The sequence below is a fragment of the Psammomys obesus genome, unplaced genomic scaffold (assembly GCF_907164565.1).
Source record: "Psammomys obesus unplaced genomic scaffold, mPsaObe1.curated_primary_1811, whole genome shotgun sequence".
Taxonomy (NCBI): Eukaryota; Metazoa; Chordata; class Mammalia; order Rodentia; family Muridae; genus Psammomys; species Psammomys obesus.
This window is the reverse complement of record NW_026589137.1, coordinates 9,921,621-9,939,607: the sequence shown is the minus strand read 5'-3', so window position 1 is coordinate 9,939,607 and position 17,987 is coordinate 9,921,621. Positions and strand designations below refer to the sequence as shown.

The 17,987-nt window shown below is 39.5% G+C and overlaps 1 protein-coding gene across 1 annotated transcript in view; it reads right to left on the bottom strand.

Annotated features, from left to right (window-relative positions):
* Positions 1-8,768: 8,768 nt before the first annotated feature.
* Chrdl1 (chordin like 1) overlaps positions 8,769-17,987 on the bottom strand; it is a 78,712-nt gene continuing 69,493 nt past the window's right edge. The window contains 5 exon segments of the mRNA XM_055604960.1: positions 8,769-8,881; positions 8,884-8,973; positions 14,169-14,258; positions 16,251-16,392; positions 16,395-16,420. Of these exon segments, the coding sequence (XP_055460935.1) occupies positions 8,769-8,881; positions 8,884-8,973; positions 14,169-14,258; positions 16,251-16,392; positions 16,395-16,420 (461 nt within the window).

Here is a 17,987-nt window from a genome sequence, read left to right as displayed (position 1 = left end):
GAAGTAGTGCAAGGCATGAAAACAGAATTAGAATCAATAAAGAAAACACAAACAGAGAAAACACTGGAGCTGCAGAACTTAGAGAAAAGATCAGGAACCAAAAAGCTAAGCATCACCAATAGAATATAAGAGATGGAAGAGAGAATCTTAGGTGCTGATGATACACTTGCAGAAATTGATACCTCTCTCAAAAAATAAGTAAAATTGGAAAACTTCCAAACAGAAAACATCTAAGAAATCAAGGACACCATGAAAAGACAAAGTCTAAGAATAATAGGAATAGATGAAAAAGAAGATTATAAGCTCCAAGGTCCAGAAAATATTTTAAAGAAAATCATAGAAAAAAATTTGCCAACTTAAAGAAAGAGATGTTCATAAACATACAAGAGGCCTACAGAACACCAAATAGACTAGACCAGAAAAAAAAAAAAACTCCTCACATCACATAATAGTCAAAACACTAAATCTACAGAATAAAGAAAAAATATTAAAAGCAGCAAGGGTTTTTCCAAGTAACATATAAAGGTAGACCTATCAAAATCACACCAGGTTTCTCAACAGAAACTATGAAAGCCAGAAGAGCCTGAGCAGAGGTTATACAGACTTGAAAGGAACAGATGCCAACCCAGAAACTATACCCAGCAAAGCTTTCAATCAGCATAGATGGAGAAAACAAAATATTCCATGACAAACATAAACTTCAAAAATATTTACACAGCACATCAGCCTTACAGAAGATACTAGAAAGAAAACTCCAATCCAACTAAAACAACTACACCCAAGAAAATACAGGGTATAGATAACTTCAAAACAAAGAATTAAAAGAAAACAATCATTGAAACACACCACCAACTCCACAATAAAATGAACTAACATTCATTGGTCATTATTATCTATCAACATCAAAGGATTCAACTCCCCAATAAAAAGACACAGACTAACAGAATGGTTGTGGAAATAGGACCTAACATTCTGCTGCATCTGAGAAACACACCTCAGCAACAAAGATAAACAGTACCTCAGAGTAAAGGGCTGGAAAAAAATGTTTTTCAAGCAAATGGACCCAGAAAACAAGCTGGAGTAGGTATTCTAATATCTAATAGACTTTCAACCAAAATTAATAAAAAAAAAAGGTGAGGGGAGCAATTCATTCTCATCAAAGGAAAAATCCTCTAGTAGGATATCACAATTCTGAACATCTATGCCCTAAATACAAGAGCACCTACACTTGTAAATCAAACATTATTAAAGCTTAAATCACACATCTATCCCAATACCTTAATAGTGGTAGACTTCAACTCCATTCTCTCCAAGGGAAAATCATCTAGACAAAAGCTAAAAAGGGAAATAGTGACACTTATAGAGGACCTAATAGATGTCTACGGAACTTTAAAAAACTGAAAAGAGAATACCTTCTTTTCAGCATGTAATGGAACCTACTTAAAAATTGATCATAGTTGGGCACAAAGCAAGCCTCAACAGATACAAGAAAATTGAAACAATCCCTTATATCATATTAGAACACCATGGCCTAAAACTAGATCTCAACAATAGAAATAACAAAAATCTTACATTATCACAGAATCTAAATAGCTCTACTCAATGAGAGCTTGGTCAGGGAAGAAATGAAAAACGAAATTAGAGACTTCCTAAAAGTCAATGAAAATGAAGGCACAACTTACCCAAACTTATGAGACACAATGAAAGCAGTGATAAGAGGAAAGTTCATAGCACTAAGTGTCTCCAGAAGTTGGAGACATCTCAAACAAGCAACTTAATGACACACTTAGGAACATTAGAGAGAAAGAAAAAAAAAAGAAGCAGACACACCTAAGAGGATTAGATGATTGGAAATGATCAAACTCAAAGCTGAAATCAATGAATTAGAAACAAAGTAAACAATTCAGAGAGTCAATGAGACCAAGAGCTGGTTCTTTGAGAAAATCAACAAGATAGATAAAACCTTAGCAAAGCTAACTAAAAGACAGAGAAAAACTATCTAAATCAGCAAAATCAGAAACAAAAAGGGGGACATAACTACAGACACTGAGGAAATCCAAACAACCATTAGGTCTTACACAAAAGCCTATATATGTCACCAAATTTGAAAATCTAAATGAAATGGACAATTTTCTTACCAAAATTAAATCAAGAGAAGGTAAATAGATCGAATATTCCTATATCCCCCCAAAGAAATAGAAGCAGTCATCATCCAAAGTCTCCCCTACAAAAAAAAAAAAAAAAAAAAAAAATCCAGGGCCAGGTGGTTTCAGCAAAAATTCTACCAGACCTTCAGAGAAGAGCTAATTACAGTTCTCTTCAAACTATTCCACAAAATAGAAACAGAAAGAACATTTCCAAACTCATTCTGTGAAGTCATAGTCACCTTGATTCCTAAATCATACAAAGACCCAACAAAAAAAGAGAACTTCAGACCTAGCTCTCTTATGAACATTGATGCAAAAATATTCAATGAAATACTTACAAACCGAATCCAAGAACACATAAAAGATTTCATCCACCATGCAGGGGTGGTTCAATATATGGAAATCCATCAATGTAATCCATCATATAAACAAACTGAAGGAGAAAAACCATATGATCATCTCCTTAGATGGCAAAAAGCATTTGACAAAATCCAGCACCCCTTTATGTTTAAAATCTGGGAGAGATCAGGGAAACAAGGCACATACCTAAACATAGTAAAGCCAATATACAGGAAGCCTATAGCCAACATCAAACTAAACAGAGCAAAACTTAAATCGATCACACTGAAATCAGGGACAAGGCAAGGCTGCCCACTATCTCCATATCTCTTCAACATAGTACTTGATGTCAACTTCCTGAACAGAACAACAACATCACAGGCTCTAAGATCAACAATCAATAAATGGGACCTCATGAAAATGAAAAGCTTCTGTAAAACAAAGGGCACTGTCATCAGAACAAAATGACAGCCTACAGAATGGGAAAAAATCTTCAACAACCCTCTATCTGACAGAGAGCTAATATCCAGAATATACAGAACTCAAGAAATTAAAAAGCAACAAATCAAGTAATCTAATTAAAAATGGGTTACAGAGCGCAAGAGAGAACTCTCAATTGAGGAATATCAAATGGCAGAGGAACACTTAAAGAAATGCTCAATATCCTTAGTAATCAGGGAAATGCAAATCAAAGTGACCTAGAGATTTCACCTTACATCCATCAGAATGGCTAAAATAAAAAACTCAAGTCAGAGCACATGCTGGAGAGGATGTGGAGAAAGGGGAACCCTCCTCCATTGCTGAGGGGAATGTAAACTTGTACAACCACTTTGGAAATCAATTTGGTGATTTCTCAGACAATTAGGAATAATGCTTTCTCAAGATCCAGCTATATCACTCCTAGGCATATATCCAAAATATGCTCAAGTACACAAGAACATTTGCTCAACCATGTCCCTGGACTGAGGAATGTATACAGACATTGTGGTACATTTACACAATGGCATACTACTCAGCAATTAAAAACAAGGAAATCATGAAATTTGCAGGTAAATGGTAGGATATAGAAAAAAATCATCCTGAGTGAGGTATTCCAGGAGCAGAAAGACACACATGGTATAAATTCACTTATACTTGGATTTTAGACATACAATATAGGGTAAACATACTAAAATTTGTACACCTAAAGAAGCTAAGCAAGAAGGAGGACCCTGGGTAAGATCAATCCTCACTCAGAAAGTTAAAAGGAAAGGACATTGGAAGAGGGAGAAAGCAGGGAACAGGACAGGAGAGTACCAGAGAGGGCCTCTGAAAGACTACCCAGCAGTGTATCAAAGCAGGAGCTGAGACTCGTAACCAAACTTTGGGCAGAGTGCAGGGAATCTTATGAAAGTAGGGGGAGATAGAAAGACCTAGAGGGGACAGGAAACCACAAGGAGAGTAAGAGAACCAAAAAATCTGGGCACTGGGGTCTTTTCTCAGACTGATATTCTAACCAAGGACCATGCATGTAGATAACTGAGAACTCCTGCACAGATGCATCCCATGGCAACTCAGTATCCAAGTGGATTTCCTTGTAAGGGGAAACTGGACTGTCTCTGACATGAACTCATTGGCTGGCTCTTTGACCACCTCCCCCTGAGGGAGGAGCAGCCTTGCCAGGCCACAGAGGAGGATGTTGCAGCTAGTACTGATGAAACCTGATAAGCTAGGGTCAGATGGAATGAGAGGAGGACCTCCTGTATCAGTGGGCTTGGAGAGGGGCATGGGAGGAGATGATGGCAGGAGGATGGGATCGGGAGGGAATGAAGGAGGGTGCTACAGCCTGGATATCATATGAATAAAGTGTAATATGAAAAATAAAAATTAAAATAAACAAGGAATTGCACACAATGTTAACTAATAAGCACATACACAAAAATTGACAGAAAGAAAGTGAAAGTCTAAAAAGTGGTTAGATTCAAGGGGCTTATTCTTTCTTAACAAAGGAAAGAGGGCTTGAACTTAAATGGATGATAAATTCTAGGGGAGAGATTAGGAAATGAATCAGCAAAGGGGGGATGAATGAATGCTGAAGGGTATTTTAGTATGAGTTCTATATTTATGCAAATTCATCTTGTTGATTTCTTACTCTGAGGGATGAGTCACTCTTTTGTTCTTGGAAGGGAGAAATGTTACCTCCCTCAAAAGAAAGTTTGTGTCCTACTTTTAGGCAGTTATGGGTTGAGTAGAACATGTTCTCGTTTTTCTGCAGCCATTGATTCTTAATTGTCTTTAGCTCAAAGTAATCCTCATGCCAAAGTGGCATAGTTTTGAGAGCTATACTCTCATCTCCTTCAAGAGTCAAAGCAAGGGCCTCATCTCTGCTAGTGGACCTGGGTTTGATTCAAATAATCCACACAAAGGATCACAATCACCTCTAACTGCTGTTTCAGGGGTGCTGACATCTTCTTTTATTCACAGGCATCAGGAATTTACATGGTATGTAAACATATATGCTGGACAAAATATCCATACACACAAGGTAAATACAAATAAGTGTTTTGTTTAAAAAAAAAAAAAACAAGGACTATTTCTAACAGGAACTCAATGACTGGCTCTTTGGTCTCCCCACCCCCCAAGGGAGGAGCAGTCCTGTTAGGCCACAGAGGAGAGCTTTGCAGCCAGTCCTGAAGACACCTGATAAAACAGGATCAGATGAATGGGGAGGAGGTCCCCCCCTATCAGTGGACTTGGAAAGGGGCAGGGTGGAGATTGAGGGAGGGAGGGTGGGATTGGGAGGGAATGAGGGAGCGGGACACGGCTGGGATACAGAGTTAATAAAATGTAACTGATAAGAAAAAAATAAAATTCAAAAAAAAAGTGTAAAAGTAGTAAAAGAATAAAGTGGGCAATGTGTGCGAGCAGGCAGGTTTTCCCTGCAAGTCCATGTGAAACAGTCCTTGCTGCTTCGGAGGATTTTGTAGTGGGAAGAGTAGGAGAGAGTAAGATCCTGCAAGAAAAGTTGACAACAGAATCCTAAGAACATTCTTTATATTACAAGAACACAAACTTGAAGGGCTGAGAGAAATTTGGGTTTGATCAATGAGGGACAGGAAATAAAACAAGATGGAGCCACAGAGGTGTAATTTGACTTATTTGTACTTTGCTCAAAAGATGTCAGACAATATTTTGATACATAGCATATCATTTCAGAAGAAAGGAAAAAGAGGATAATGAAAGTGAGGTAATAGAAATATGATGGAACTAGGTGGACCTTGGTGAAAATGGTCAGCATTCATTACCCATGATCATTAACCTTTTCTTTCTATGGTTGCTCTCCCCTCTGTGTTACAATAGGGACAAAAGTCTTCCATATTTAAGATAAAATGGCATTGATCCCATTTTCTTCCTTTATCATGTTTTGTTCTCACTCTACTAGAGACTTCTCCAGTGAGTTATATTATACTTCTACTTCAATTTCCTCACACCACCCCTCCACTTTCCTTCTATCATCCACCTATCATCCATCCCAACCAGGCCTGTGCTCCACTGACATCAACACTTCTTTTCCCCCATGTTAACATAAGTACATAGTTTCTATCATATCACTTGACATCTCATCAGTTACGAACACTTTGAACTTCCCTCTTAAAGCTTTTTCACAATCTGACTTCTGAATAGCCTATATTTAGCTAGCATTGAGAATTTGAGGGCATTTGATTTGGATTTACATGTGTAATGACATTCTTATACTGATTCCTAAGCAACTTTGCATGGAAGTGTTGTGAACAGCACAGTCAAAATTGAGGTCCTCTTGAAATCTAAGTCAGTGGTCAAAGGGAAAGTAAAACATCAATGGTCATTCTAAGCCCTCCCCTCCTTGAATGTCCATGGTCATTAATAAATACTCAATGGATATTAGACACTACAGTCATTTTTATATGTACTGACTACATTTAAGGCTTACTGAAAGATTTCAGGCAAAGAGAGATAGTATCATAATTATCCTGTTTTTTAATTGGAAAGAATGACAAATCTAGTAATTGCAGAGCTGGGTTAAGAGTCTAGGCAGCTTTGCTGCTAAGTTAAAACCACTAACTACTCAGGAGTAGTATGACAAGAATGTCAAGTTGACTGTGAAACCACTAGGGCCACCCATCATATTTTACCCAATTGAATGACAATCTTGCCCAGAGTGTCAATTATATGACAATCTAGTACATAATCTTTTTAAATTAAAATTTTATTAATTTAATGATCTGAAAACACAGTGATTACATAAATAAGTATCATAATTGGGTACATGTCCTATGAGAAGAGTAAAACTGTAATACTGTTATGTAACTCCTACTTGTTTACATGAGCTAACTAGAAAGTGGATAAAACTGCAAAACAGTGCTTATGGTCTTCCCTGTTCCAAGTGTTTATGATACAAATAAACACACAAAAAGAACCACAAGCATTCCTTTATACTAACTACAGGCAGTTTGGCCTCTTTCCCCTATACTCTATACTCTACCCAACACCCAAACACTGGAGATTTTCTACATTGACTCATCACAGCTCCCCAGTTCCTGCTTACCAAACACTTTAGAAAGCTGTGTTCTTGCACCTGAAGGCAGAAGTCTATCTAGGGGAGCTCTTTAGGTGTTCCCTGAAGGCTAAGCTTTCAGAGAACATGTGGGTGGGAAGGTTTTTGAGTGAAATCACCTAGCAGGGGAGTCACCACTTTCCTTCAACATCTGGTTACTGATCTCCACACTTTGGAAGCAGCAGTGGACTGACACTGCCTCACCACATGTCCAAAAGTGTTCTGTGGCTTTGTGGCCGAGGGTGTTCTGAGGCGCATGTGTGTGACTGGATGTCAAGAAGTTTGCCTCATGAAGCCCTGGCCTCAAAGACTTCTGTCTTTTTTTATTGCAGGTTCCAATAAAGACCAAACTCTTCACACTTTTTCCCATCATGTGCTTTCACTTAGAATGGGAAATACAGGATTTCTAGATATTTGTATTTCTCAGTACTCATTTGAGCTCATTCATGCTCTTCAGAGGGGACAGATCCAGAAAGCAAGCCTATGATTCTTGCTAGGAAGTATTTATAGTTTCTTCCACAAAGATAATTTCTAAAGCCAAGCCTCAGAAAGGATAATTTATGCTGTGGCATTGGGCTGCAAATAGACATTTCAGGAGCAGCCTTGTCTAAAATCCCTGATGCAACCAACCCATGTTCATGGAGAAGGCAAGAATAGTAGGAAGAGTTAGGAGAAAGGTCTTTGCCAGGAATCTCAGCTCCCTGAATGAATAGTAACCCTTAACAGAAAAACCAATGTTCAGATGCTCATAAAAACTGAGTCTCTTTATAAAGTCAGTCTTGATTCTTGTAATCAGAAAGAGAATATTGCCCTTTAAAAACCCTCGAGTGTCTTTTTAGGTTACTATCATATCATGAACATGAGTGAGCATCAGCTTATTAACAGTGAGCTTTATAACTGTGAAAACAAAACAAAAAGATGGACTATTTCTTTTTAATCATGTGTATTCTGCAGTTATTTTATTTTGTATACATTTACTTTGTGGTGATTTCACCAAATTCTATCTTCCTAATGGATGCTCCGTTAGGAATGCAAGTAAGGAAAGAGAATTTAGCACTTCAAAGTGAACAAGACCCACAAATGGCATTCTTCACCCTACCACCATGCTTGGTTACTTTAAAAAAGTGCCTTAAAGGCTTGAGGGCAGAGTTTTCTGCATACATTTTAAACTTGTCTTCCTGGGTGCCAACCACCTCAAAAATATTTACGAGTCAGAAAGAAGGGCAATTCCATGTGTAGTGTATATGTCTGTTTTCATATATGTGTATATGAAATATGAGGATGCAAATTTTTTCAGTCTTGAGAATAGAATCCAGGACTCTGTAGAAGATAGGTATGTGCTCTATAATGGCTTGATCTGTATCTCCACCCACTGAATAATTTTTTTAAAGAATGAGAGACACTTGGTCTTTCCAAAAGTATTTCATACAAATTATTGCTCTGTGTGACCCAACTCAAACTAAGCAATTTCTTTTTCATGTGACTAATTTTCTCCATTGAATCTCTACAAGGGTTATTTTGTCTTAACCTGCAAATAAAAGTGATTCTCAAAGAAACTAGAGGTGCACCACAATGTTCTATCCCTTCTCTCTCCAGAGAGGAGATGGTAAAGGGCTGGCATACCAATACACATAGAAGAACAAGGAATGCTATGGCTGGTGTGGATAATTTGACTGAGTTTGACTTTGGGAATTTAGAGCACTGTTGAGTTAAGCAAAGCAAGCTGGCAGTCCAGCTGCAACTTGAGTTTCTTTGATTGATATTATCCAGTCCTGGCTGTTTTGTCTACAGTGGCCCTTTTCAGGTCTCTCCAGGTACAAACCTGAACCAAATCTTCCAGTTCTGTTCTGTACATCCGACTTAAACACATGTGACTGAGCTGCACTTCTTCTACAGTGAAGATCTTCTACCGGTCTACAATGCAAATACAGAATGGTCAGGATTATGTAAGATTAGAGCTGAACTAATTAGGAATACAACTCATTAGGAATATACTTCATTCTTTCACACATCTTTTTAGACCTCAGCGCATTTTAAATATGAATGTAGGGTAGTTTCAGCAAAAAAAGCACCCCCCACACACACAAATACGTTTCTTGGGAAAGAGAGAGAAAATAAGACATGGAGTTTTTACTTCAATACATAGCAGTTGAGAAATCCCCCAAATGAGATGTAACTGTTCTCCAAAGAATAAATCCTAAGGACTATGTTTAGAAAATTTTTATTAATAGATCTATTTGATTTTAAATAGTGTGTTTGTGGGGTGGGGATGATATGTGCATGTGAGTACAGGTGCCAGTGGTGTTCAGTAGTATCAGACCCTCCTGGAGTTGAAGTTAGAGGAAGTTGTGGACTACCCTGATGTGGATACTGGGAACAGAACTCCACTCTTCCGGAAGAGTAGTATACCCTCTAAACCACTGAACCAGTTCCACCCTAAGTGTTTAGAATTTTTACAGTGTAGTTCGAATTTGAGAAAAACCCTTCGCAGTCTGCTGGTTTGCTCTAGGTGGCACATTTGGCACCAAGTTAAAAACATTGCCTGTGGACAGCAATAGCTACTGCACTGCAGGATCACAGCTAGCTTTCTTTGGGCCGCATGTGATAGTCTGGGTTACCTGATGACTTATCATCATTTTCCCCATTCCTTTCCTCCTTTGTCAACAACTGCACATATTTATTTTCCCCTATAACCACATGTTTTACTTAGGCATCATTGGTACTGCGAAACGCTACCCTATGGCTGTTTATAGTGTTCTACTTTAATACTGACACAGCCATTTCTACTCTCTTAACTTAGCTGTATCACTTCTATTGCCTGTTGATTCTCAACGGCCTCTCACTTATCTTTTAACTCTTATCTTTATAGTGCTGAAATCTGGGGAACTCTGAGCCCAAAGTCAGGAAACCCCTTTTTACCCTAGACCTGCTGCTTTCCTTACTCACATGAGAACACAATGCCATTCCATTGAGAATTGATCTCCCTTATTCTTCATCCCTTGAATTCCTCATTTTCCTCTATCCTTTATGCCTCAAGTAGGAAACCAAAAGGAAAAAAAGAAGGGGACAACATTTATCAAAGCCCTATGATGTGTCAGATTATCGAGGCACATTATGTGAAGGTGCTAGACTTATTTCTTTGACTGTTTCACTACCACTTTCCTTCAGCTGTACAATGCTTGGGACACACAGTTCCTACTTTCATTACCCGCTCCCAGTCCTAAGTACCATGGGCACAGGGTATGTCTAAATCAACTTTAAAGGACCCTGGAGCCTAAGACAGTGTCTTGCTCACAACATAAACTGAATTGTGTTCTATGGTGAAAAAAGTAATTTTGAAAGTTGCACCAATGATCCCTGGCCCCTTGTCTCTGTCTTCCTCATTCTTTACTCTCCTGCAGGGATTTCCCAACTCCTTTATTCAGATTCCAATACTGTTCATTTTACTTTCTATTGATCTTTTCAAAGATATACAGAAGACCTTGGCAACCCCAATTCTAGATGGTTCCCGGGCATCCTAATCAAAATACATTCCAAGCAGTTGTCCTTTTTTCACTAATACATGCTTATTCTTCAGCTTTTCTTTGCTGAATGGCAATACTATTCACTCAGTCTATAAAGTTATTAGTATTAAAGTCATTCCAAACTAATTCCTGCCTCCCATGACATATATCTGTTGACTTAGAAGAAATATCTTTTATGGTGACCTATCCTTCCTTGTCTCACAGACAGTGTAGTGTGAGGATTTCCGAATTCAGACTCTCACCAGCTCTGTCATTTGTGTTGCACCCCAAGCCACACAGAAAGTCCCTCTTTCTAAGAGCCAGGTGTGAATACACCATTCACCACCTTACTAGTCTCCACTGCTGTGTTTAAGGCTGGAGGTCAAATCTAATTTAGCAAATCAAACAAGGCTCTTCATATTCTGGATTCACCAAGGTGGGTGCTTGTTAAATCTATTACAAAGCCCAGAGCATCATGTTGGTATCACTGTGCTGCTTGGATTGTGTAGCAATTCCCAAGGTTACTTGCTTTGCAGGTACAATTTTCAAGGACCTTTTTGACTACTTCATACCAACTCTTTTCATCTTCATTGCACCCTACATGGCCTTGTTGATCATTCCTCACCCCCACCCACATTTCTTGTTTGCTCCTGCCCAAGCCTTCTCTTAGGCTGCACCTTCTCCCTGGACTGATTTCTTGACCTGTTGCCCAGTCACACCCTTTCCTTTCAAAAAGCACCTCCTCCCCAAAGCCTTCCTCAACTAAGCCCCCTGGCTCTCCTCTCATTGGTCTTTGCATGTTCCCCTGAGCACTTAGATATTTAACTCCTCACAGCTATTCTAATTCACACTGAAGGCCTGTTCGTGTTCTGTCTTGCCCATTAGAAATTCCCTGTGGAGAGAAATCTGTTGCCTTTTATTCCTTTAGAAGTGCTCCCCAGCATCTGCCTTGATACACTGCTGGGTAGAGTCTTTCAGAGCCCCTCTGCAATAGGCTCCTGTCCTGTGTCTTGTTTTCTATTTCTTCCAATGTTCATCACATTTGTCTTTCTAAGTGAGGATTGATCATCTTACCCAGGGTCCTCCTTCTTGTTTAGCTTCTTTAGTTGCACAGATTTTAGTGTGTTTATCCTATCTTATAGGTCTAGTATCCACTTATAAGTGAGTATATACCATGTGTGTCTTTCTGCTTCTGGGATACCTCACTCAGGATGATCTTTTCTAGATCCCACCATTTGCCTGCAAATATCCTTTGTTTTTAATTGCTGAGTAGTATTTCATTGTGTAAATGTAACACAATTTCTGTATCTATTCCTCCATTGAGAGACATCTGGGCTGTTTCCAGGTTCTTGCTATTACTAATAAAGCTGCTATAAACATGGTTGAGCAAACGTCCTTGTTGTGTACTTGACCATCTTTTGGATATATGCCTAGGAGTGCCATAGCTGGATCTTGAGGAAGCACTATTCCCAATTGTCTAAGAAAATGCCAGATTGATTTCCAGAGTGGATGTACAAGTTTACATTCCCACCAGCAATGGAGGAGGGTTCCCCTTTTCCCACAACCTCTCCACCATGTATTGTCACTTGAGTTTTTGATCTTAGCCATTCTAATGGGTGTAAGGTGAAATCTCAGGGTCATTTTGATTTGCATCTCCCTGAAGGCTAAGGACGTTGAACATTTCTTTAAGTGTTTCTCTGCCATTCTCTATCCCTCTACAGAGAATTCTCTGTTTAGCTCTGTACCCCATTTTTTAATTGGATTACTTGATTTGTTGCTTTTTAACTTCTTTAGTTCTTTATATAGTCTGGATATTAGCCCTCTGTCAGATATAGGGTTGGAAGATCCTTTCCCAGTCTGTAGGCTATGGTTTGTTCTGATGATAGTGTTCTTTGCTTTAAAGAAGCTTTTCATTTTCATGAGGTCCCATTTATCTATTGTTGATCTTAAAGCCTGTGCTGTTGGTGTTCTCTTTAGGAACTTGTCTCATGTGCTGAAACTCATAACCAAACTTTGGGCAGTGTGCAGGGAATCATATGAAAGAAGGGGGAGTTAGTAAGACCTGGAGAGGACTGAAGCTTCACAAGGAGAGCAACAGAACCAAAATATCTGGGCACAGGTGTCTTTTTTTTGAGACTGATTACTCCAACCAAGGTCCATTCATGGTTACAACCTAGAACTCCTGCTCAGTTGTACCCCATGGCAGCTCAGTATCCAAGCAGGTTCTCTAGTAAGGGGAACAGGGACTGTCTCTGATAGGAACTCAGTGGCGGGCTCTTTGATCACCTCCCCCTGGGTGATACAGCCTTGCCAGACCAGAGAGGAGGACATTGCAGATAGTCCTGAGGAGACCTGATAAGCTAGATTCAAATGAAAGAGGAGGAGGGCCTCCCTATCAGTGGACTTCCAGAGGGGCCTGGGAGGAGATGAGGGAAGGATAGTGGGATTGGGAGAGAATGAGGGAGGGGGCAATAGCTGGGATTCAAAGTGAATAATATGTAATTAATGTAAAAAATAAATTTAATTAAAAAATTTAAACTCAAAACAAGTAAAAGAGGAAAGCTTCTGTTTCATTTTGTTACTTGCTAAATCTGAAGTGCCCTGGCAAGTATAGCAGCTACTTTATAAAATTTACTTGACATAGAGCAAGACAGTGCAGCCAGTCCTGATGAGACCTGATAGGCTAGGGTCAGAAAGGGAGGAAAACCTACCCTATTAGTGGACTTGGAGAGGTTCATGGGAGGAGGTGAGGGAGGGTGGGATTGAGAGGGAATGAAGGAGAGGGAGACAGCTGGGATACTGTAATTAATATAAAAATGAAAATTTAAAAAAGGATAATGTAAAAAATATAAAATAAAATAAAGTGTACCTGAATGTATCTGGCAATGAAGTACATATATACCTGTCTCTAACTCAAGAAAGATAAAATCACTGTTTCGAAAAATAAATAAATATATCATACTTAAAAAAAAAAAAAAACAAGAAAAAAAAAAAGAATTGCTCCCCAGCCATCCCCTCCCCAGTGCCCTGCAGTATCTAGTCCCTAAGCTCCATCTAGTGTAGAAAGAGGGAGAGCTGCAAGTCTGCATGAATGCCTGGATGCTTTTAAAGAAACATGAGCACCTAGTGGTAGCTCTAAAAGAGTCAGAGAGCTTTGCTATAACAGAATTGGTAGGTATTCCTTATCTCTCTCTCTCTCTCTCTCTCTCTCTCTCTCTCTCTCTCTCTTCCTCATTCCCAGAGAACAGAGCCTTCTAGATACAAAGACTCCACAGTGACACCACACCTGAAATATTCTGAAGTGTCTTTCAACCCTAAGTTTATTAGTTTCATTAGAGACATTTAAGTCATTATCAAGGCATCCTTGACCTGAACAAGCTTGTATGTAGACTATATCACAATTTGTATTCATCATGCATAAATTTTCTCAGTTTGCAGTCAGACAACCTATTTGCTGCTTGGTCCTCCAAAAGACCCCCACCCCCATTGTTGACACTGAGCATTCTTTATGTTCACTGAGAGCACAGAGGGACTTCATGAGTGGCTATGATGCATTTAAAAGTTAGAGCTGATTTCCAGCAAAGAGGAAAAGAGGGTACCACTTACTCAAGGTGGTCCGAGTCACCAGCTTGAAATGATGGAGCTCCCCAAATATCCTCTTGGAGATTTTCTCAATATGGAAGTGCTGGAGAATACCTAGGGTGAAGCACAAGTGTAACAGGTGATGAAATATTTTCTATTTCTTTCTGGAATCACAGACCCCCTTTTCTGCACAAGCTGAGCATATAATCTCATTACTGGGATTTAGGAGTATTGAGCTGTGCTGTGTAATGTACTTAAGTAGGAACTTGGATGGCTCAGGGACTTTAATTGACTCCATTTGTTTCCTTGGCTCACTGGCTTCTCTTTAGCTTCTCTAGGGACTGGGGAGATGGAAGGTAGTACTTCTCACCATGGGACCCCTCCCTAAGAAAAGCATAAGCACTAGTTGGAGCTTCTGTAGCCAGAGGCACTATTAGAAATTCTGCCTTTGGCCATAATCCGGGTAAACTAGTTCTGCCAAACCACTAGGCTGCCCTCCTGGCTAAACAATGAAAGCCAGTGGTAGAACTGCAGGCATATTATTTGTGTAAATGGAGAAGCTACCCTCTTCCCTGAAGAATATTTTTCCCCTTTGGGAAATAGTCACAATTCCTGCAGGCTTCTCTAGATATAAAGCCAAAGGGGGGTGGGGGTGGGAGAGGTTGAAAAGCAATGCATATATGCAATCTAGCCCACTTTCTAGTGGGTAGGATGAGGCAGGCATTCTTTAGAAAAAGCAAGGTTGTTGGAGAAAAGGAAAGAGAAAAGATACAGTAAACACTACAGAAGTATTTCATAAAGTGCGATCCAAGTACCACTTGCATTAGCATCACAAGGTTCTACCTAAATCAAGAAATGTTTATAACACATCCACGACCTACTAAACTTTCATCTCTGGAGTAGGACTAGCTAGCAGCACATTAGTACAACTTTATGCATGATGCTAAAACACATGCACTGTTAGAACACTGGTTATTTTTGTTGCTGATTTGAGACAGAGGCTCACTGTGTAGCTCTTGATGATTTAGAACTATGTATATCAGGCTGTCCTTGAACTCACAGTGATCCAACTGCCTCTGCCTCTCGAGTGCTAAGACAAAAGGCATGTGCCACCATACCTGGCAATGCAGACACTCTTGAGCCTTGGACAGGAGGTAAGTTCAAATGGATGTATCTTATTGTCCAAGTGAAATCCTTATCCCGACACTTGGATTCCTGGAGACCTTGACCAACCTAGATCACCACTAGTCTTGTCTCTACAGCATGGTGTTATGGATAGATAGATGCAGGAACACATTGAGTACTGAATAGAACACTGCATTTTGTGGTGCCTGCTGTGAGGAATCAGAAAATCAACTGAATATCATAACAGGATTGTTTCGTGTGAGACTATAATCTTTTCAGTGTGTGTGTGTGTGTGTGTGTGTGTGTGTACATGCATATACACACACTTGAACATCATATCGCATATGTGAGGATTAAAGGACAGTTTACTTGTAGGATTCAGTTCCACTCTGTTGGTTCCATGTATGGAACTGAAATTCTCAGGCTTGTCACAAAACTCTAGAGAGCCCAAGACCATAAACTTCTTTTTGTCCCCGTGTTTTTTATGTTTATTATAACATTTAGATTTAATACAGAAAATGAAAAGTAAACACATTTATAAAAACAATTTAACAAAACTATTTATTGTGCTGTGGTTTAAAAAAAAAGCACTTTTAAAAATTTTTTTATTAATTACACTTTATTCATTTTGTATCCCCCCATAAGCCCCTCTCTCCTCCCCTCCCGATCCCACCCCCCCTCCCTTTCTGCATGCATGCCACTCCCCAAGTCCACTGATAGGGGAGGTTCTCCTCTCCTTTCTGATCTTAGTCTATCAGTTCTCATCAAAAGTGGCTGCATTGTCTTCTACTGTGGCCTTGTAAGGCTGCTTCCCCCTCAGGGTGAGGTGATCGAAGAGCAGGCCAATCAGATTATGTCAGAGGCAGTCCCTCTTCCCATTACTATGTAACCCACTTGGACACTAAACTGCCATGGGCACATCTGTGCAGGGGTTCTAGGTTATTTTTGCTGGATGGGGAAGGCAGAGACCGTTTTGCTCACCCTTTCGAATAGTTCAAATGTGGACCTCTACTTCAGGTGGTATTTCTGTCTCCAGTGCTATTGTTCTGATTGTCTCTTCATCCTCCATGAGCACAGATTCATATATAAGCATGGTTTCTTCTCCACAAAAGTAACCTCCACAAAAGTAAAGTTTTGACTTGGAGGTTCTTCTGGAACCAGGAAGCAAGTTTAGTTTTGGCATTTAAAAACAAAACAAAACAAAACTAGAAGTGAACTTCTGTATTTAGCCATCTAACTATTTATAACCGTTGACACTTTTGAGAAAGTTTCCAGATTTACCTTAGTAACTCATCTCTGACACATCCAACCTCTCATGAGTCTATGCGATGACAGTATCTGTGGCTGTGTAGGGGACATCCACACACTGAGCCGGATATCCCTAAGACAGTCACTGAGAAATGAGCTTCAACGAAGAGGAAGAGGATAGCCAGGTGTAATACTCTTAGGTACTTAAATGAACATTAAATTTTCCATACTAGGGTATAATCATGTTCTGTCCAGCCCCATGTTCCTAAGAGAGGCCCAGGAAATAGGCTGACAGAGGGCTTTGGTTAGCTTTTCTGACATCATTTTGGTATACTTAGAAAACACTCATGGCAGTCATTTATGTGTATATACTTGCCCAAGAGATCCATCCAAATTGGCTTGACATTTGTGAATGCTCTTTGATTTGTTTGTAAGAGGAATGATAATACCGGATCAGCACCAGTGCCAAAATCTAGATGTCAGATTAGTCATGTGGATGCTATGCCAAACGAACAGTTAGGAGATACACAAAAAAATTGGTCAGACCCACCGTCTGTGGATCATTTCCTGTGTATAAAAAACTGTTGAACTTCAGATCCCAGGAATAAAGAAAGGTACCAGCCCCATAATACTTGGAATTTCATTCCACATTTCCCTTTGCCCAGGCCCCATACCAAAAAGTAAGTTCCCCTGATTGATTATTGGTGTGTTGTTCTTTTGCTAGCTTTGTAATCAGCGCCCTCTTCAGGTATGTATTCAAAATGTATAACTCAAATAAGGAACCAAGACCAGAAGACTTACATACACTGAAAATCTCGAGACTGTGCAGAAGCCATTTGTAAGAGTATCTGAACTCTAGGGAATAAAAGCAACAAGGGTAAAATGTTTGGGGGATCTGTGGCTTCTACTCACTCACTCTTGTCCTATCAGACATATTGGACTGGACATTGTAATGAAATTGTTATTGCATGTCTCTTTTAGACCTGATTTAGTTTCCTCTCTACTTCTGCTCCTCCCCCCACCCCACCAATGGTCACTGTGAGGACAAAACCACCATCATCTCTTGACATTTCCAACTTGGATCACTTATTTTGTGGTTATCCTTAGAATCAAGCTTCCTTTCTGCCTTTTTCTTTTTAGCCATTTGACTACTTGGCAAGCCAGTCATTTTTGGTTATGTTACACAAGGGTTGTGGCTGTGTGCTCACAGTTTTCAAACAGGAAGAAGGAGGTCATGGAGTGTACAGACATTTCTAGTAATTCAGTTGTCACTGACAAAGAGATATGAGTCTATCTGTTAAACTTTGCTCACCAACTTAATGTTGGCTGTGAATGTAACTGACCAATGAAAACCAACCATGATGCCATAAAGTACTTGGGCTCGAAGTATTCTCAGTATTCCAAAGACTTATTCAGAAACACCAACTCCTCCTAAGATATGGACTTACCCAACTGAAGAAAGCCATAACA